This window comes from Marmota marmota, unplaced genomic scaffold, assembly GCF_001458135.2.
Source record: "Marmota marmota marmota unplaced genomic scaffold, marMar, whole genome shotgun sequence".
Taxonomy (NCBI): domain Eukaryota; kingdom Metazoa; phylum Chordata; class Mammalia; order Rodentia; family Sciuridae; genus Marmota; species Marmota marmota.
In genome coordinates, this window is record NW_025999932.1 from 25,026,444 (window position 1) to 25,048,745 (window position 22,302).

At 40.7% G+C, this 22,302-nt stretch overlaps 1 protein-coding gene across 1 annotated transcript in view; it reads right to left on the reverse strand.

Annotated features, from left to right (window-relative positions):
- Positions 1 to 18,756: 18,756 nt before the first annotated feature.
- The window catches only part of Ubl3 (ubiquitin like 3), a 59,550-nt gene continuing 56,004 nt past the window's right edge, over positions 18,757 to 22,302 (reverse strand). Inside the window, exons 4-5 of the mRNA XM_048800777.1 lie at positions 22,003 to 22,080; positions 18,757 to 21,701 (exon numbers count right to left, since the gene is read on the reverse strand). Of these exons, the coding sequence (XP_048656734.1) occupies positions 21,649 to 21,701; positions 22,003 to 22,080 (131 nt within the window). The 3' untranslated portion in view covers positions 18,757 to 21,648. The remainder of the gene's footprint in view (positions 21,702 to 22,002; positions 22,081 to 22,302) is intronic.

Genomic DNA, 22,302 nt, shown 5'->3' on the forward strand with positions numbered 1-22,302 from the left:
ATTCCCATAAAATTTCATTCATATTTCCATTGTCTTGCTCCTTGACTGTCTTCTGGGTTGCAGGACTTGGCCCACCCTGGATTGCAGGTAAATCACATTAAGATATTTATCAACTCATCTTTCTGACTCTCAACATCTAGCACAAGTTTGCCACATAGTGGGTGCTATGTCCCACACCCCAGGTTCATATTGAAGTCCTAACCTGCAGTTTCTATAGATGTGACCTTATTTGGAAGTAGGATGATTGCAGATGTCATTAGTTAAGAAGAGACCACACTGAGGTAGGGTGGGCCCTAATCCAATATGACAGGTGTCCTTATAAAAAGGCAAGATCTGGACACAAACCCATACACAAAAATAAACATGAAGGGTGATGTATCTACAAATCAAGGAACAGCAAAGATTGTCAGAATCATCAGAAGCCAGAGAGAGGCCTGGTACAAATTCTTTCTCACAGCTCTCAGAAGGAACCAGTCCTGCTGACCACTCAGTCTCTGATCCTAGTATGGTGAGATGATCAAGTCCTATATTGAAGTCTGCCAGTTGGAGGCACTTTATTATTGAGCTCCAGCAAACCAATGCAGTCAGTATCAATGCAGAGCGCAAGCCAGATCGCTGTTGACTTCCCCCACACAACAGGCATGCCTGGACACACAATGTGCTTCGCACGAATATTTGCTAAATTTCATTCCCATTGTTCCTTGGGACAAGAATGCATAGGATCAAGGGTGATAGGAATAAAACTTGCTTCTTATACTGCAAAGTGCCCTACTCTACCTCTGATGGTCAAATATTTTTTTGAAGTGCTGCTAACATGGTCATTCGCTGAAAGTTAACACCAGTAACAAGAAATTGTGAGCTTTACGACCAAGTACCTCAGGCTTACCAGAAAGTTCCTGATTGTGGGCACATATTTTTACGCAGCTCAGCATCTGTTCCTGGGCTGGGCGCAAGTGGTACACTAACATTAGTTTCTGGCTTTCACACTTGTTTATGATCTTGCAGACCATGCTCAACTATTTACAGCTACTGTTGCATTTAGTATTTGGATACTAAGTTGAGGGATCACCATAATGGTTTTGGGGAACTGAGAGCAGAGGACACATTTGCATTTGTAGTTAATGCTGCTAACCCATTTGTCAAGTGTTAGTTTCTGGCTCTCTCATTGTTTCAACTTTGGACATCTGAGCAATAATGGGTCAGGCAACACAAAGCCCCATTTTTTTTATTTTTTAATATTTCTTTGTTTGGCACAGATACTCCATCCACCTCCCAAATGCACTTATGAACACATCAGAAAAAAAAATAGTTGTGGGTTATAAAAAGGAAAAGGAAAGGGAATTCACATGTTGTGAACGCTTACCATATGTTGGGTTCTATACAGATATTAGCTCATTGAATCACAGCAGTGACAAAAACCTACTGGGAAACTCGTTATTATATCTCTATTCTCAAATGGAGAAATGGACACTGGAAAAGTAAAATGATGTGCCCACATTCATTTAATTAGTTTGTGGGATTAACTAGTATTTTAATCAACTTTTGCACTGCTATGACTAAAAGACCTGACCAGAACAACCTTAGGGGAGTAAAAGTTTTTAGGGGCTCACCGTCTAAGAGATCTCAGTCTTTAGACAGCAGGCTCCATTCCTTGGAGCTCAAGATGAAGCAGATCAATATGGTGGAAGAGTGTGACAGAGGGAAGCAGCTCACTTGATGACCAGTCAGCAGAGAGGGATTTCACTTGCCACATACAAAACATACCCCAAAGGCACTCGCCCAGGGACCCTTTACCACTCAGTTAATCACACCAGGGGATGAATTCACAGAGTGGGTTAAGGCCCAATCTTTTCTCCTCTAAACCTTCTTATATTGTCCTTGATGAAGCCCAGCTGATGCCAGCACCATGCCCTTGAATCTCCAGAACTGTGAGCTAAATGAACTTCTTCTCTTCATAAAGTCACCCTACTTTGAGTATTTCACTATGGTAACAATAACAACCAAAAAAATTAGACTAGTACCACAATTTATTGAGAGAAATAAACATTCTGAGAAATTTTCTATAAAAAACTTTTGTAATTATGGGATCCCATGTAGTTATGGGCAATGCTCTGCACTATTCAGGAACTGCCTAAGCTCCCTCCTTTGGAAGGTGGGGGTCAAGATGAATTGGCCCATTTGTGGGAGGTGGAGGCTGAGTGGCAATTACTAGAAATAGGGCCCCTAGTGAGAGGCCAGGCCTGAGTCAGTATGAACCAGCCAACATCAGATCCCCAGGCTACAGGGGTCAGGGCCCAGGAGAGAGAGAGACAGAGACAGAGACAGAGATATAGAGAGGCAAAGACAGAATGTGTGTCTGTGTGTGAAAGAAGGCATCAGTGCTTGAGAGATCAAAGTAGATGGGTACACAGTAAGTGCAGTCACCCTGAGCCAGCTATACTACTCACCTGCTGCACTAGTTAAAGTAGGACCCATGGCTTCTGGGTTGTCCATGTGAGGTTTGTGTAAAGAAAGAGGTGGAAGCAGTTTCAGTCGGCCATTTGTGTACATTACCTTTGATTAAAGGTAAGACTGCAATCTAGTTCCACAAAGGGATGCCATCAGAGAAATTTGCTATAAAAAACTTGTAATTATGGGATTTTGTAATTATGGTTAAATTTGTGCAACGTAGGGTCATTGCTTTTCAATAAAAAGCAGGCTAAGCTTCATTGGAACAAATGAGCATTAAAAAATAGCTGAGCATTTCCCACGTTCCCCTGCTCCTGGGAGACCTGCTGAACTTGCCTAGAGGGTGCCCGGGTTCATCTCCCCATGGAACCCTGACTGCCCGACCACAACACCCTCTGCCGTGGCGTGGAGATGAGCACATCTTATTTCCCACTCTGAAGGGAAAGGCTGGGTCTGATCTCACACAATGGTCTAGTTGTTCTGCCAAGTCAATCATCCCCCAGGCTCCATAAGCATTTGCTCCTTGGCGCTGATGGGCAGAGCTTCTAATGAAGCTCAGCGTGGCCCCGTGTCCGTCCTCTGAGTCTGGTCGTCTGCCTTCTTTGGAACGTGTACTGAGAGCTTGTTTTGGATCATCACCAATCAGGCCTTACTGTAGCCAGGAGGTCTCAGTAGACAAGCTGGGTAATTGAACATATGCAAGTTGTTTACTTTGTCTATAAAGCAGTGACCACACTCCGAGAAGGAATGGCCTTGTTTAAAAAAAAAAAAAAAAAACTGATTCTGTTCCTCATCACTCGGTGCTTGCCTCTGCCAGCAGCACAGACGTTCTTTCCAGCAATTAAAATAAACAGTTTCACATGTGCACGGTCAACCTTGCAGAAAAAGGTGTCAGGAAATAAAGATGTCACAGAATTCAAAATGAAATACCTTCAAGAGCAGCATGACTCTCTTGAATTGGGAAGTAGCTTTCTTGGAGGTTTTGAGTCTTAACTTTAGAATCGGAAGAGAGTATAGTGTTCGTTGGTCCAACCTGCACATATCAGAGCGGAGGGAACTAAGGATGAGTTTTCCCTGTGTCACAACTGGTGGTTGAACGGGCAGAGATGATAGCCCCACTCTCTGTGCTGTGCTTCCCTTTGGGGACGCTCAGTGGGAACCACAGGGAGACTCTGAGAACAGAGATCTAGCTCTAGATCTGGAACGAGAGGACCCAGTGGAAATGGGTCAGGGGGAAAGTGGATGGAAGCTAAGATGCAGAGGACCAGCAAGAACTCTAGCCAGATGGGTTTTGGGGAAAAGTGGGGATTAAAATTGGATAGTATGTCAGTCAGCATTAACGCAGTGACTTCTTCCTTGACATCTTTGAGGGATGGATTCCAGGATGCCCAACAGATATCAAATCTACAGATGCTCAAGTTGTTATATAAAATGGTATAATGTCTGCATACAACCCATGCACAACCTCCTATATATTATAAATCATCTCTAGATTACTTATAAAACCTAATACAATGTAAATGCTATGTAAATAGATTATATTATTTAGAGAAGAATGACAAGAAAAAAAGAAGTCTGCCATGTTTGGTACAGATGTATTTTTCCCATTCTGTCCTTGGTTGAATCTGTGAGTATGAAACCCACAGATAGACTCAACCAATGGTAATTGCAGAAGCCAGGCATCATGATAGCTAGGTCAAGCAGAAGGAACATGGTGGTATATACTACTCAGATAATGGGAAGGGTAAACAGTTTCTTAACTGAACTTCCAAGATAGACTCCCTAGACACATTGCTGAGATGGGTGACCAAGAGGGTTCCATGATGACCAGCAAGCTGGCCCTTTAAGAAACTGCCCACAGGGGCTGGGGATGTGGCTCAAGCGGTGGCGCGTTCGCCTGGCATGCGTGCGGCCCGGGTTCGATCCTCAGCACCACATACAAACAAAGATGTTGTGTCCGCCGAAAATTAAAAAATAAATATTAAAAAAAAATAACAAAAAAAAAAAAAAAAAAAAAAAAAGAAACTGCCCACAAACCAGGAAGTCACCACTTCCAAACCAGAGCCCTCTCCCCTTGCTCAACCTGTACCAGCAACATGGACACCTCATGCCCACTTTCTCATTCTGTACACTTAGTCTCAGCTACAAATCAAAATATTACTTGGGAGCATCTGATGGGAGGAACTTAAGGTTCAGGAAAACATGACTCTGAGCTTTCGTGTGTGCTCAGGAAGGAGTGCTAGAAGGGTTTCCAGGGGATGTTAAACCGAGTGATCCAGAGTGTTGATTATACCTGGAGACCTTGGAGCCAGTCGCTGGATGGAAACCTGCGCTCAGGAGCTTGGTTTGCGTGGTCAGAAGTCGTGACTAATAATTTCTAGTGCAGAGACAAGTGATTGTGAAGGTTTCTCTTAACGTGTTAGGCTGGCAAGATTTGTCATCAGGAAGTCCCAGGGAAAAAGGAATACGTAGGGGACTGTGGCTGTAATATGTGTAAGTGGTAATGAAGGCTTGGAGCAGGGTGGCAGGAGCAGGCAGCAGGTGGAGAACATTCAATGCCTGGAGCATCGAATATGCGGATGAGCCATAAACTCTGAGCAGAGACTATGTCACTTGTCCCTGATTTCTAGCACCTCTACCACCATGTGGCACATGCTTAGCAAGAGAGTGAAAAGGACAAGTCAAGATGACAGTAATCATCCAATGGCAAGTCCTTTAATAACTATGTAAAGCAACAAGAGTCAAAGGGTTTGCTGTTTCTCCCTCTTTACAACCAGCAGCATAAGGCGGAAATAGAAAGAGCACTTTATAAGGAGTCAAGGGGGAGACTGAAGAGATGGAGAGGTAGAGGAAAGGGGGAAACGGGAGAAAGTAAAAAAAAAAAAGAGTTGATTCGGTAGCAGAAATGAGGATCTAGGACAGCACCTGAATTGGGAGAACCATCTGAACCTGGAGGTGACTCCATGCGGGAACTTTAATCCCCACCCCCACCAGCCAGGTGGAGGGAGCCCATGTCAGCGGGGAGAGCAAGGTGTGTCTTCTCCAGCAGAGAGGGCACCTGCCACAGCTGAGCCTCCTCCCTTTCCCTTCCCCCAGCCCATTTCCTCGAACTGCAGGCCATTGTAATTAGAAAACTAAGGTGCCCAGTTTAGAAAACCAAAGGACTAGACCTAACTGAAAATCAAAGTGCTGACACAGAGAAAAACTGGCAATAAACTAACAGAAAGCAAATAAAAAAGAGATGTTAAAACAAGCAGAGAAGAGAAAAGATATAGTGCAGAGATGCAGATAATCCAACAGAAGAGTCACAGGAGGCCCTGGGTAGGGGGTCAGTAAGGGGACTAGAAGGTCTGCCAGCACTTGGGAGGCGGAGGTGGGACATCAATTGAGCCCAGGGTCTCAAAACAGCCTGGGCAATACAGCCAGACCCTGGCTCAAGAAAAAGAAGAAGAAGAAAAAAAAAAGCAAAAGAAAGGGAAAAATATAAATAAATAAAATCTCCCAGACAGAATTGAATCTGCAGATGAAAAGCATACCCCATGTTCTTAGAGGTTTCGATACTGAAGGTTCGGTGCCAAGACCCAACTAAGAACTCTCCAGGCATCCAGAAAAATACCAATTAGCTGCAACAGAAACAAATGAGGCTGACTTCAGTCTTCTTCCAACAATCAAAGCCATAAAACAATGGAGTAATGTCTGCAAAGATTGGAAGGAAGGCATGATGGAAGATGATCATGCCCTGTCAAGATGTCATCGAAATGGAAGGACAGCGGGCAGCATTTTCAGACAATAACGCAAGTCTCCTTGAAAAAGTGTTTTACAGTGAAACCTTACCAACTGACATTAAACCATGATTTAAAAAATGACAGACAAAACTCATCGGGATTGGGGAACCCCAAAAAAAGACTGGCTCGTGAATAGGGAGTCCACTTAAATGTATGTACAAATACATCACAATAAATCTGACCATTATAATGTACAGCTATAATGTACCAATACAAAATATGAAACACACACACACACACACATATATATATATATATATATACTTTTATAAGTATATGCTGTAAAAAAAACCCTAAATAACTATGAGAACACATATCAAGCCTCATGAAAGTGTTGAACATCTGGAAATTATTAAAATAATTACAGAACCTACAAGATTCACAGGCTTCAGATGGAAGATGTAGTAACATTGTCATCTTTCAGAGCAGAAAATTGCTCAGTATTGTTTGAAATTGATAAGTTACAAAAGCAAACAATAACCTCAGCCCTCAATGCTTCTGTCTCCCCCCTTCCCCTCGTTCTTATTCTCAAAATTACTCTCTCCTTCCTCCTAGAGGGACCTCAGGAAACAAACCTCTCCGGTGAAGATGCCCTTATGTGATCGCCAGTGATGCCTTTAGCTTCACTTGAGTTTCTTTTATAAATTCAACTAAAATTAAATGCCTGAAAAAATTAAAAGCAGCTGCTGTTATATGAGTCCAAGTTTATAAAAGTGATTTTGCTTGTTTACCATTTCTACTACCGATATGAATTTAAAAATATTCAGTTGGTGTTCTTATTTATGAGTGACCCGCTTGCGGTAATATGAGACACTTTCATCTCTTCATGCCTAGGACTCTTTGAATTCTTTATAATAAGTATTTTTACAGGAACAATAAAGTAATTCATAATTTATTGCAATTGGAGGGAAGCCGGCCAAGATGACAACAGGAGTTCATCCCGGGAGGTTGAAATAGGGACCATTCTTACTTGTGCCATGGTCTTCAGAAAAGGTCCAGACTTCAAAGTCATTGCCAGGGCTTCTGAGAGTCTCCTTGTCATCTTCTCAGTTTGCTTTTTCAGCCTCCACTTTCATAACCTCTCCCCTTCAAAGTCGTGCATTCCATACTCTAGCCGTGGGAGCTGCTTGCCATTTCCTGCCCAGGTCCCTTTCTTGCAATTCTGGGCTTTGGCATTTCTGTTTTGCTCTGCTTGCACCACCCTCTGCCCCTCCACCAGACTCCATTTCCTGGTTAGTGCCTATTTTTGAACAAAAAATATTATTGGGCTGCGATGTAGCCCCGTGGTAGAGCTCTATCCTAGCATGCATGAGGCCCTGGGTTCATTTTCCAGTACCGCAAAAACAAACAAATAAATAAATAAAAATACATATGTACATAATTTCTATTATATTAAAATATATATAACACATAATTTACCATTCTAACCCTTTTGGGGATCATTAAGTACATTCACAATGTTATGCAATCATCTCCACTGTCAATGTCCTGAACTTTTTTCTCTTCTCAAACTGAAATTCTCCCCATTGACCCCTAACCTCCCATTCTCCCTTCATTGGTTCCTTGGCAACCATCATTGTGCTTTCTGTCTCTGAATTTGTCTATTCCAGGTGCTTTATACAAGAGAAATCATAATGTTAGTCCTGGTTTATTTCACTTGGCAAAATGTTTTCTAGGTTCATGTGCAGTGTGGCGTGCATCAGACTTTCCTTCCCCTACCAAAGCTGAATAATGTTCCACCATGTGTCTGCACCACATTTGGTTTCTTCATTCATGCACTGATGGACATGGGAGTCATTTCTACATTTTGACTATTGTGAATAATGCTGCTATGAACACCCATATATCATCCCCACTTTTTAAGGGTTCCACTCTGACATCATCATTGAAGATCATTTCTGATTTCCTTATTGCGGATCGGGGATTGCTTTTTTGTATTCTCCTGATACCTTGCATATATACTGTTTACCAGGTTATATAAATTGCTGGTTTCTGAGTTCTGTTTACCATTTTCCCCACTAGGCTACAGACTCCTTGGGATCAGGAATGACTTCATTTGATTCAGAATCCCTAGTGGCTCTCCTATTGCTTGGAACATAGGCAGCACTCAGTAAGATTTTGGAAGGGGATTTATTGGCCAGGGTCACAGCATATGCTAGTAATACAGCCAGACCACTGATGTCAGAGAACACGAGAACCCCAGACGTTCGAATATGCAGACTTGTCAGAATCCAAAGCTCAGGGCAGGGCAGTGGGGAGAGGGAAAACAAAACCAAAAACCATACAAATAAGAAATAGGGCTGGGAATGTCGCTCAGTGATTGAGCACTTGCCTGGCGTGCACGCGGTCCTGGGTTCCATCTCTAGCACAGCAAAACAAACAAACAAACAAAAACAGTGAGACAGGGTCTTGTAAGATGACCTACCCACAGGGAGCCATCATTTAGGAGTCGCTCCTGCGCATTGCTGAGTCTTTAAAACTTCTTGAGATCTCTTAGTGGTAGTGGATTAGCAGGGTTCTCCTGAGAAACAAAACAAATAGGGTGTGTATACAGAGGAAAGAGGTTTGTTACTGGAATTGGCTCACGAGTTTGCAGAGCCTGGCAGGTCCGAAGGTCTGCGGTCAGCATGCTGAAGCCCCAGGAGGGCTGATGGTACCATTCCAGTCCTCAGGCTCCAGAGCCAGGAATATCTGATGTTTCAGTTTGAGTCCAAAGGGAGGAAAAAGCCAATGTTCCACTTTGAAGATGATCAGGCAGGAAGAATTCTGCCTTGTCTTTTTATTGTCTTTGGGCCTTCAACAAATTGGACGAGGCCCATCCATCATGGGGAGGGGGATCTCCTTCACTCAGTCTACTGGTGTAAGTTTCAACTCATCCAAAGGCACCCTCACAGAAACCCAAAATGATGTTTGACTGAATATTCGATCACCCTGTTGCTTAGTCCAGTGGACATATAAAATGACCCATCCCACGTAGCTTCCCATGTCACAAATATGGTCAGTTTTTGGATCCAACATGAGGGTTCAATGAGGATATAATGGTAAGAGGGAACTAGCCCATGGCTTAGGGAAGGGGACAGTGCTGCTCCCTGAGACATGGACCCTCGGTGTGTCCTCACTACTGTCTCTTCTCACAGCCCATGAGCACTAGCCACCATCCGACTCCAGGGCTGGGGGCTGACGAGTATGGCTGACCAAGAAAACATGTCCAACATAGCAAACAAAGGGCCCCAAACCTCACTCTTGCCTTCAAACCTTATTTTGAGAAAATTATGCTCGGTAGTTAAGCAGAACTGGAGAAAAGTGAGAATAAAGCAAAGCCATGGGGTATAATGCATCTGACCTTCTACATGGAGCCAAGATCATAGACATTTTCTTTGCAGAACGTTTCTCTGTGGCTGACTCCTGGTAACTAGATGTGGAGCATCTGTGTTGAGTGGAAGAATTCATTTATTTGTCCCTTAGAGAAAAAAAATTTGAATATACAAAACTAAGGCTTTCTCATTTGACAAAGTGTTTATATTTCTGTCTTATAATTAAATAAAAAGAGAAAGAGTGAGCAGGAGAAGTTTAAAATTTTACTCTTTCTCCTAAGAATTTGAAAGGCCATTAACGTTTTCTTTGAAAAAGGAAAAGGAGAAAAATCTGGGACAGAAGGAGGTAAATGTGATCTAAATAAATGAACTGGAAGTTGCTGAAGCTGGATAAGTGTCCCTCAGAGGTTCATGGGCTAGAGGCTTTGTCCCCAGCTTGGTGCTACAGGAGGTGGTGGAACCTTTAGAGTGTGGGGCCTGATGGACGGTCCTGAGGTCACTGGGGGGTGTGTTTCCAAAGAGGATTGGGGGGGCATTGACCCATCCTCTCTCTCTCTTTGCTCCCTGGCTCATGATACACGCGGTTTTGCTCCTGCCACGAGCGGCTGCTTCACTCGAGGTCCAAAGCAAAGAGGTCAACTTGATCATGACCCAGAACACTCTGAACAGTAAGCCAAAATAAACCTTTCCTCTTCTATGTTGTCTTAGCTACTTCACGGTAGGGATGGAAAGTGACCAAGAGACAAGTTAAAAAGAGTTAGACATGAAGGATAAGAAATATTGTGAGCTATACTGGGGGAAAGTACATGAATAAAATAGAGATTAAAGAATGTAGGAGAAATCAATGAAGATGCTGAGAGCCACGGCTGAATCTGTATGGCCCCTGGCATTTTGCCAACAGTATTGATTGACAGGCGAGGCATTACTATCTGCCTCTGCCGCAACTTTTGAGTTCTCGCACTATTTTGGAGTTCTCGTGGGGATTTCCGGGGATTCCCCGAGAGTTCCCATTGGTTGGGGAAGTGCAGGAGGAGGGATTTCCGGGAGATATATTTCTGGGGCGGGGGGGTTCCTGGACAAGCCTCCTGGCGTTCGGGAGGATTCCCCAGGAGCTGTGTGAAGTGTTTTCCTGCAGTTTAAAAATAAAGTTTGTTCCTGCTTCAGTGGCTCGTGATTTGTGCCCAGCCAGACTGCGGCATGAAGAAAAAAATATTACTCCATGGGGAAGCAAGTTTTTGTGAAACTGGACCCCTAGAAGCTACTAGAAGGAACATGCATTCACTAGGCACATAACAGAACTATACATTCTGTGGGTGCCACCTTCTCCAACAGTCTCGTAATACGGTATCATCTTTCTTATTTTGTAAGTGGAGGGGGTAGTCTACATTACTTACCCGAGTTTACCTTGTTGGTTGGTGGGGAAGCCAGGATTCAAGGTAGGCATGCGTCGAGTTCTTTCCTGCTGTCTTCTGATATGCAATAAGACTGTGTTATGGTTTGGACCTGGAATGTCCCCCAAAAGATCATGGTTAAAGGCTTGGTCCTCAATGCAGCGATATCCAGAGGTAGGGCCTTTGGGAAGTGATGGACCATGAGGGCTTTGATCTCATCAGTAGATGAGGCATTGATAGCTGAATGGAGACTCTCAGTGGTGGAGCATAGTTAGAGCAAGTGGGTCCCTGGGGGCATTTCTCACCCCCAGATGCTCTCTCCCTTTCTCTCCCTCTCCTCTCCACCTCAATCCCCTGCTGTGCTTCCCAGCTGCCATGAGGTGAGAAGCTCTTCCCTACCACATCCTTTCCATCTTGATTTCCTACCTCACCATGAGCCCATTCCAATGCAGCCATCTGGCCGTGGACTGAAACCTCTGAAACTGAACCAAAATAAATCTCTCTCCCCGCCCACCTCGGGTATTTGTTACAGTGACAAAAAAGCTGTCCAACAGAACCTGTTGGAATCTATATTATTTTCATAAATGTCAAGAATTGCAAGGTTTGATCCAGGCAGTAATGGCTTCTCAAAGATGTCCACCTTCTAATTCCTGGAACCCACTGCAAAGAGGAGCAATGGCTGCAGTTGGAATTAAGGTGGCTAATCGGAATATGTTAAATAGGGTGACTCCTGCACTATCCAGTGGCTCAGTGTAATATCAGGGTCTTTAAAAGGAGAAAAAAAGAGGAACAAGATGGGGTCAGAGAGAAGCAACATGAGGACTCAACTTCTTTTCTGGCTCTGAAGACAAAGAAGGAGCCAGCAGCCAAGGAATGTGAGCAGCCTCTTAAGATGGAGAAGGCAGGACAACATATTCTCCTTTGAGGCTCAGAGAGAAATGCAGCATTGCTGTCACCCACATTCTGGTCCAGTGAGACCCACTTCAGACTTTTGAACTCCACAGCAGAAAGATAAAAAAATTTGCATTGCTGGGAAAACTAGTTATCCATATACAGAAGAATGAAACTAGACCCTTACCTCTCACCCTGCACAAAAATCAACTCAATGGATCAAAGACCTGGAAATTAGAGCAGAAACTAGGTAACTCCTAGAAGAAAAATAGGGTAACACTCCATATATACCTAAAAAAAAAAGCACATTCTATTCAAGGCACACAGAATTTTCATGACCCTGGGCTAGACCATGAGGCAAGACTTAACACATTTGAAAGAATTAAAAATCATAATGAGTTTAATTTTTTACTGAGGAGATTTTCAGACTCAAATGGAATTAAATTGGAATTTGGACATCTGTAAAATTTCTACTTAGAAATAAACTACCTATCTTTAAATAATCTTTGGATAGAAATCACAAGCAAAAATATAATTTTTTTTAACTGAAGGAAGGCAAGAACACAACATGGCAAAGTTTGTGGGATGCAACTTAATATACCTAGGGGGAAATTAAATTCTGTTTAAAATGCAAGGAGAAAATATCAATCTAAATTTTCACCTTAAGACATGAGAAAGAACACAGGAAAATCATAGGAAGACACAAAGAGATAATCAAAGTAAGAGTAGAGAGCCATGAAATGGAAAATGGGTAACTAACAGAAAACAAAAACAACAAAACAAAATGTTGTTGCTTTCAGAGTGATAGAATCAACCAGCGTCAAGCTAATGGAGAGAAAGAGACAAAGGTGAGGATTGCGGGGGGGGGGGGGCGACAGACAAAGACAGAGATGGTGAGTGGTGAAGAGAGGGAGAAAGAGGAAGGGAAACAGGGGAAGAGATAAATATTTAACCAGGCTTCTTCTCTCTGCTTTCTGGTTGCCACCAGATGAGCAGCCTTCCTCTGCCACTCCCTGCCGCCATGATGCTCTGCCCCACCACAGGTCCATAGCAATGGAGCCAATTGACCATGGACTCAATTCTCTAAAACCATGAGCCAAAACCAAATCTTTCCTCCTTTTAAGCTGTTGGTGTCAGGTATTTTGGTCACAGAGAGGAAGATCTAACACAAAGACTCTGTAGGTTTTCATTGGGCTAATTTTCACAACTTCTGTTTAGGTTTGGAGTTTTTGAAGTACGAAGTGAGGGAAATTTTTAAAATTTACATTGTTCATGTAATCAAGCATTTGATATTCTCTTTAACAGTCTCTTCTATTGATTCACATGTAGAAATATGTGAAATAGCCCAAATGTTCAAAGTTAGGCAAATGGTTGAAATCTAGTTATTGCCGAGTCAGCCTGAACGACTGTCACTGTATTCCTAGTGCCTTGTATTTTTCCTGACACATGGTAGGTGCTCATTAAATGTTCTTTTTGTTTTGGTTTTGCTGAGATCTAACTTATGTGTAGAAATCACACAAAATCTGTGACTATCAATCATACAACTCAATTGATTTTTACACAGAAATTATAATTTAATTTTATTAATTTAATATATATACCCATATTAAATATAAATTTAACATACCCATATTAAATAATATTCCCATGTAACTCTAATTTATTTCAGTATTTAGAACATTTTCAGCATCCCAGAAAGCCTCTTATTCTCTCTCCTAGTTAATAGTACAGCTCCCCCAAAGTTTGGCCACTAGTTTAATTTCTATAATCATAGACAAGTTTTATTAGTTTTATGGAAATGAGCTCATATAGTACATGTTTTTTGATATCTGGCTTTTTTCCTTGATACTGTTGCATGTATCATGTGTGTTAACTTGTTTTGTGATATTGCATCATATGAATACTCTATGGTTTAAAAATCCATTTGAAGAGAATAAAATCATGACATTTGCAGGTAAATGGATGGTATTGGAGAAGATAATGTTAAGTGAAGTTAGCCAATCCCCCCAAAACAAATGCCAAATGTTTTCTCTGATATAAGGGGGCTGATTCATATGAAATAGGGAGAGGGAGCATGGGAGGAATAGACAAACTCTCTATAGGGCAGAGGGGTTGGAGGGGAAGGGAGGGAGCATGGGGTTAGAAATGATGGTGGAATGTGATGATCATTATTATCCAAAGTACACGTATGAAGACATGAATTGGTGTGAATATACTTTGTATAGAACCAGAGATATGAAAAATTGTGCTCTATATGTGTAATAAGAATTGTAAAGTATTCCACTGTCATATATAAATAAAAGTAAATAAATAAATAATAAAAATCCGTTTGGTTATTGATGAACATTGGATTGTGTATGAGTAAAGCAGCTATGAAGACACGAAGACTCTTGTGTAATCCTTGGTGGAGAGACATGCTTTTTTCTCTGTTGGCTGTTTGTATGGGAGTAGAATTGTTGGATCAGAGAGTGGACATATTTTTAGCTTTGGCAGAAAAATATTCTTCTGCAGAATGATTGCTCTAATTTACCTTCCTTCTAGAAGTATGTTTCTGTTGCTCTGCATCTTTGTTAACACTTGGTATTGTTAATCCTTGTCATTTAGGCATTCTGGCAGGGATGGAATGGTTTCAACATTAAACCTTAAATGACTAAATTAAAACTATATGCCTACAAAATGGAGTATTACATAGCTATAAACAAATATTTTCAAAGAAGATTTAGTATTCTGGGACATACTTGTGATATGTAAAGATGAAAACTACTATATAAACTGTACATTTTTATTTTAATATATGCATATTAATAAAGAGGACTTGAAGTAATTCACCAAGATATTGAGGACTAGAAGTAATCCACTGAATCACTTTTTCCGTTCACACTTTCATGTAATCATGAAATGATCTACAATGGATGAATATCAACTTTGAAAGCAGGAAAAAACATTAGTCATTTAAAAAAAAATAGTCTTTGGGAAATTCAACCTTCTATGTTCTCTTCTGGGCCTGTCTTTCGTCTGTACAATGGGCCTATGTCACAACCAACAAGGAGAAGTGATGGCTTTTAAAATGTACTACTTCCTGCACTGTGGAGGAGGTAGTGGCCTCAGGGAGAGTTAGGGATGAGGGTGAGAAAGTGAAGGGAACTTCCGGAGAAGAGGCTGGGGCACTCTGTCAGGTTCCTGTTGGCACAGGGAAGGGGGCTCTGGAGTGAGGGTGTGGTGGGAAATGGGAACAGAAGAGTGGACATCCCAGGACCTCGAGGGGATTCCAGAGGACATTGAGAGGTCGCCTAGTTGTGTGTGGTTTCTTGAGGTCTCAGGGTGGGGACAGAGAGTGGGCAGGGGGCCAGAGCCCCTGAGTATTAGTCCCTTGAGTATCCTGAGCTAGATCTCCTCTAGTGACTTGGACCCAAGGTGGCTGGTTGCCTGCTTCCTTCCTGCCTTCTTTCTCACTTGGTTTCCATCAGTGTCACCGTCCTTCTCTGTACTCCTGTTATTGAAGTGGTTTCGCTTTCAGTCATCTGCAAAAAAATGAGGCAGTTGTTCCAATTCACACATGTTCAGGTTCAATCCAGACCATGGGACGCCCAGGTAAGTACTACGAAGCACGTCGTTTAGAAATGAGAGCTCTGGGGGTGTCGCTGTTGGAGTCAGGGTTGAGAACCAGTGGTGTAGCCTTGCCTTGTGCTTTTTGTTTTCAAACCTGTGCCTTTTTATCGCTTTCTAACTCGAGCTTATCCCAGGCCTTCCCAACATTATTCGCCGAGCAGTTTGACACTTGACATTTTTGTCCTTGACTTATCTATCCAAACTCCCATTTTCCTTTTAAAAAATTGAGAACAATGTACTCTGCCTTGAAGCCACGGTCTTGGTCTCTCTAGATGCCTTCTTTTTATCATCAGGATAACTTGGGAATATATAGTCAAGACATTTATTTTTGAAAGATGTGAACAGAGGGGCATCTTCAAATTTTCTGATCTTTTTGTAAGCTATTATCATAGACACATAGATTGATGCCTAAATTCTCCTTTGTATCATTAGAGACACTTTTTTTGACTGGAAGTTGGAAAAAAAAATCATATATTATTAGATTATCTATTAAGAAGTCCAGAGCCCTGGGGCTTCCTCCTGGGCAAAATAAGCAGCAGTCCCCAGGGGCCAGGTCTTCTATCTTCCTATCCTGCAACTTAATGCTGGGGTCGGGGCGGGCTCTGCTCCCAGGCCAGCGCCCCTCCCAGGCCAGTGCAAGGTGGCTACAGCAGTTTCAATCATCACATCCAAAGAAAACCTCACCAGGAGCAAAAAGAAAAAGTCTCTTGCAAGGTCTCCTAGGGAGTGAAGGAGCTTTCCCCCAGAAACTCCATCAGCAGAGTTCCCCTCAAGTCCCACTGCTAGGTGTGTGTGTGTGTGTGTGTGTGTGTGTGTAGCGGGGGGTGGGGGTCCTTCCCAGTGCTAAACCAAACACAACAAAGGGAAGTGGTTTCACCCCTGGAGGTGGGATAAGGTCTTACTCCCCTGAGACAAGTGGGGGAAGGGTTAATAGACCCCTCCCCTCCAGAAAATCAGAACTTAGCCCACTAGGAAGAAATGGGCAGGCTGAAGAAGCAAACACAATTGGAGGAGCATCCCATCTTTTTAAAAAATATTTTTTAGTTATAGATGGATGCAATGTCTTTATTTTATTTTTATGTGGAGCTGAGGATTGAACCCAGTGCCTCACATGTGCGAGGCAGGTGCTCTGTCCCTGAGCCACAACCCCAGCCCCAAGCATCTTTTTTTATTCGATTAAGCGTCACCCAAATCTGAGGGTACTACCATGTTTCTCTGGAGGTTTCTAACATTTCCACTAGGATCACTTTCTGCTGGGTCAAAATGAATAGCAGTTTTGACACTTCTCTCACCCCCACGGGAGGGCATTATCAGCAGGAAGAGTTAATCAGACCCTTGGCAAGTAAGGTCAAGTAAGATTTGTCATCCATCTGCAGCATTGCCACAGTATCCTGCCTCAGTGTCCTCTGTAGGGAGACAAACATTGACAGCTACTGTCTAGTGAAGAAATACATAGTGTAGCCCATGATCACCATCCTGTGTTCATCATCACGCAGACACTCCTCACTTCCCTCCCAGGAGGACCAAGTTAATGTCTTGTTGACGTACGGTGCTGTTTCTCCTTGCTTATTCCTCTTCCTTTTGAGCAATGCAGATGTGCAATCCCACCTCAAGTTACCTGCCAGTCGGATTTGTGTCTTCTTGGTAGCACATCCAGTTCTACTAACTGTCCAGGCTTTACGCCCTGGTTAGCGCTCAGCTGAGGTCATGTCTATTTAGTGGATTGCTGGATTCTAACATAGACTTATTTTTTACATTTTCCCCCCATTCTTTGAATACAGAATCATCCACATTATTTTTCTCTGATCTTTTTATAAGCGACTTTCATAAAGCTTTGAGAACATGTTGATGCCCAGTACTTGATTTTCAACTTGTATTTTGACAGGTTTGTCACATTAAGTTCTTAGGCAAAGTGGTGCTCTAAACATTTAAGAATAATCCTTACACCACACTGACAAGAGGTATTATTTTAAACGTTACATATGAAAAAACTGAAGCTCAAATCTTAAGTAACTTGTTCAAAGTCAACTGGCTCAAAGGCAGGCCTGACTCTAAAGCTCAGCTATTCTTGTGGTATTATCTGAGGACTGAATAATATGTTGAATTGTAGATAATTATCAGATCTCAAAAAATGCTTCTGAGAAGCAGTGAGGGCGAATGGCACACTAATTAGTGGAACACAGTTAAGTGATGTCCCCAGGGAAAACCATGTGATAAAGGGAATGTGAGGGGAGCCAGGCTCAGGAATGCAGAGGAAAAACAGCCATCTTGTCTAGTTTATCTGGGAACTCTTGCCTGAGAATTTAAAAAAAAAAATTATATTCCTGTATGTAATGTCTGACTGACGGCCTGAACCCGAGTTCCCAGGTCTGCTGATGGTTCATTCCACCCTTCCCCTCTGAATCCCGCGACTTCCCTGCAGGTTTACAGCAGTTTCTTCCAGACTTTCCCAGCCAAATAAGCTTTGAGAAAGAAATGTTTGTAGACAACAAAACCCAGACATTGCATGCTTGAATTTTACATTAGAAAACCAGTTAGAGCCTCGCGGAACCATTTTTTGGAAATGTGTGTTTGCGTATTTACTCAATTCCTTTTTCATTGGTTGATTCATAGAAAAGAGTGTGACATTCCACTTTCCCAAATGTTGATTTATTATGTCTACTTTGTATTTCTTTAAAGCTGTCATTTTTAAAAAAGTGGCAGATTATTTAAAAAATAGCTTAAAGGACATTTAACATCACTGTCAAAGAACACAAAGTTTGATATCAAAATATTAGATGTTTCTCAATTTTATCTACAAACTCTTTCAGAAGCTCTTTTTATGTATAAAAGAGCTGCATATATGTGACAGCCTTCTGAGGAAAGTGGGCTGGGGACCTGGTACACAAGGAGTCACAGCCAATCACAGGCTGCCCAAGAGTAAGAATGTCGCGTCACCCTGGCCACGGAAATGGTACCAGGAACCACCAGCAGTCTGTGGTCTTGTTTCAACTGCATTATAAATTACATGTCTCCTCTCAAGCCCTCACCCCTCCGATCCCATCCAATCTAACATGTGACTATATTACCAAGTGACAGTGGAAAAAAGGTGGAATGCCTGTAACAGTCACTGAGGATGGTATGACACATTAAATTTTGGTGGGCCACTTCTCTTTGATTTTTGGTTAAGCAGAACAGAGTGAACATTGGCACCATGTTGAATTTTACTGAAGAATGTCATAAAATAAATTGAGCAAAGATAAAAAGAGTAGTGTGATAAAGAACAGGAAAATACACCAAAATTCTGACTTGAAGTCATTTTAAAGAAGAGAAATATTCTACAACAGATAAAGAAAGTTTTAATTTCTTTTCACATTAACATTGCTTACCACAATCAGTTAACAGAAATTACTGTAACATTGGTCAAGATGACTTCATAAAACTAAAGATGTTTGTTATGAGAAAACCTCAATGTGAATGATGATGTTAGATACTATATTTTTCATGATAAGATACAACCTATTTTGAAAAGAAAGCAAATATTTCAGATCAGGGAGACATGCTGAGGTTTTAATAAAAGAAACGCATTGCTTTGTCCAGAATACTTAAGTCTAGGACACTTCAGGTAAGAGATGAGTCAGATGCCAAGCGCTGGGCAGTGGCACAGGCCTGCAGTTCAGGCTTTATTTACATGACTGGGTCTATGCAGCTCTCACCTTCAGGTTAAGTGAGGGGCTATTTTTGGCAGAGGATCTTCAATAGTAGCCTTGGATATGGATCAATTATATTTTAACCATCAGGCAGTCCGAGGAATTGTTTTTAAACGATAGTTGAGTATTTTCATGTATATACTATTAAGGCATCTAAATTTTTGGTGTTTTCAGTATATAAATTTACTGCTACTTTTTATTCTTTTTCCATTTTGTACAACTATAATATTAGATATTAAGTGACACAATTCTTTCTCTACTAATGAATCATTTTATCCCACTTAGGAAACTCTAAATTGAAGTCTTGCAAAAGGGAAAAATATATAATGTGGAAACACACAAAAAACTATATTGAAAACAGAGAATTTTTTAACCCACCAGAAAAATGTAATCATGATTAACTGATAGTCTTTAACTTTGGAAAAATAGGAGTAATTAGAATCAAAATAAGTCCTAAAAATAATTACCAGTAGTTTGTTTTCCAAAAGAAAAATAGAGCCATAAATGGTTAATTGCCCAATTAAGAAACTACCAGATTCTTCTTCAGTCAACACTAACAGGATTCACATTTGAGCAAGTCAACAAAGCATGTAAATATTTAACATCTCTTGAATATAACATTTTAGTATAACAGAGACTACATAATTCTATCCACTGTTGTGACTGTGCACAAATTAACCAGGTTAAATATCAAAGATACATTGGGATTACTTCCAAACCAACAACAAAATATTAATTGAAATGAATTTTAAAAGATTCAGAAATAAAAGTAGAAAATGATTTTAACATGGATGAGACAGTGCTTAAACAATTATTGACCTTAATCAACACCTTTAAAATTACCACCAAAATGTACTACAATATATTTTTTTTAATTTAGTTTACAGAAGGAATCTATAAGTACAGGTTGCAGAAAGAAAATGTTTAGTGCTATTTACATTCATTTTAAAACTCTGCTCTATACAAATTTAATTCTGATCAGTAGGAACAATATTTTTGTAGATCTACTGCATATAAAGCCTTTTCATCAAAGCATTAACAACGAACAAACAACCTGATTGCATTTAAACAAAGCCGAACATCTGAAACAATTTACACTTAATGTCTGTAAGGGCTGTGAACACTTACCGAGTATAGAACATAATGTCAGCCTGCAACTTCATTTTTAAAAAGGCTAAAGTTATTTATATGGAATCTTGTTCTATATACTACACGCCAATCTATATTGAAGTTCTATATTTAGCTATTTTATAAGTCTTTTATTAAATATATTCTACACATATTTGTAATTTCATCCAGGAAGAATTTCTTCCCAGTGAAAAAAATATAAAATCTTTAATATTTTTTTACAGATTTAGGTGAAACTAGCTCATGCTTTAGTGCTGTGCATTGATTTTTTTAGCATATCAATCTTTAAATTATTGGTATAAAACAAGAGAGTGGCATCCTTAATTATATATGCCTTAAAAATCAGCTTTTGATTTTAATATAATTGCAAGCACTAACACCAAATGCAAACTGTATAAAGAAACAAAATTAGTACTATGAAGATTTTTTTTTAATTTTAAGAATTCATCTGAAATCTCTAATGAGTAAGTATGATGCTGAACATGATTAGGGATGAGCAATAATTATGGAAAATTTCAATTTTCTGATATTCAAATACATAAAATTGATCAGTCAATGAGGTTTTCTAATATTTCTGCGCGCTAACGAAAGCCTCTGAGCGCCTGGCATACCTCCCACTTTAAGGCTAGGAGACGCACTCTCATCCCTCGTGTGCTGTCTGAACAAGCACTCAGTGACTAGGACTCAAGAGTGCATGTATTAAAGGAAAAAAAATAGTTTCATCAGCCCTCTACTGAGTGCTTTAAACAACAGGCACATTTTGTTTTTGTTTTTTTCATTTGTTGCAGTGAAAATAGTCACACTCAGTTTAATATTCTGTGCCAGTACAGCCACCATGGCTGACTTTGGTAGAATTCACCCAACATTTTAGTTTCTTTTCCATTTTTTTCCTCTTAAGTTGGCTCTGTAATTAACTTGATTGATTGCTGAGAATCTTCCAGTGTGGAATTGTATACATGAGTATTTCTAGGTATAATAAACTGTTATAAATTCTGCTGATGAGGAAAATAATGTCAATCTTTTTTAGTGCAAATTGTATTTGGAACACTTGATTTGTTAGTTCTGATGATGAAAATTTTTGTGGCAGCAAAATGGTTCTGCTATGAAAGATAACTTGTTAGCTTTTCCCCTGGAGATTGACTGCTTTTGAAAACCAATACAATTTAAAACTGCTCAACATAAACAAAAATATAAGAAAGGAAAAATCATAGAGAAAAATGTTCTTGTTTTGTTTTACTTTCATGAGAAAAGATGACAGTGTTCATGTGATAATTCAGTTCCATGGATTTGCAGGCAGACTGTTCCTAAAGGTCTCTGAAGCTATGTTGGGTCTCCTCTGTCCCAGCAGCATGAAAGACAAAGACTGTGTCACACCACACTAGGCAGACAGTGTTTACAGGATTACACAACAATTACTCTCTCCAGTCTTTTCACGATTCCTCTGACCTAGGGAAAAGGAAGAAACAGCTGGTTTATAAGAGCCGCTAGAGCTGCAGGGAGGAAAGAGATGGCACCTAAGTATAAGAAACACATTTTTTTTTAAAGTTTGCATCTTTTTTTACATTAAAAGGCTATAAAAAAGTTTCTTTAATTTTAGCACACTTCAAAAATGTCTGGTTATTTGCTTGACAATCTATTCATAAACTATAAACACTTTGTTTCCTCTGGAATTCCAAGAAAAACCCAGCCATTTTTGAATGCCTGTCTTTGTGGCTAAAGTGAGATGTTCCTTCAGTGCTAGGCTTACCTTGAGAGTTGGGCTCTGGTAATGTCTCTCTGGCCACCAAATGCATCACTGTTGTTTTGCCAAAAGGAAGTTTTAATGCTACATAAAAAGTAGAAGACAATTTATTAAACATACATTGGAAGGAAGGAGATAAAAGAAAATACACAATTGGTTAATATCAGTGATCACCTCTAGAGAAAACAATAAAAAGAAATATAAAATTTATTTTAAACATACTTTTTCCTAGATTAGAAAAATGTTCAGATAAAGAGATGTGCTTCTGGGCTGGGGTTGTGGCTCAGTGGTGGGTCACTTGACTAG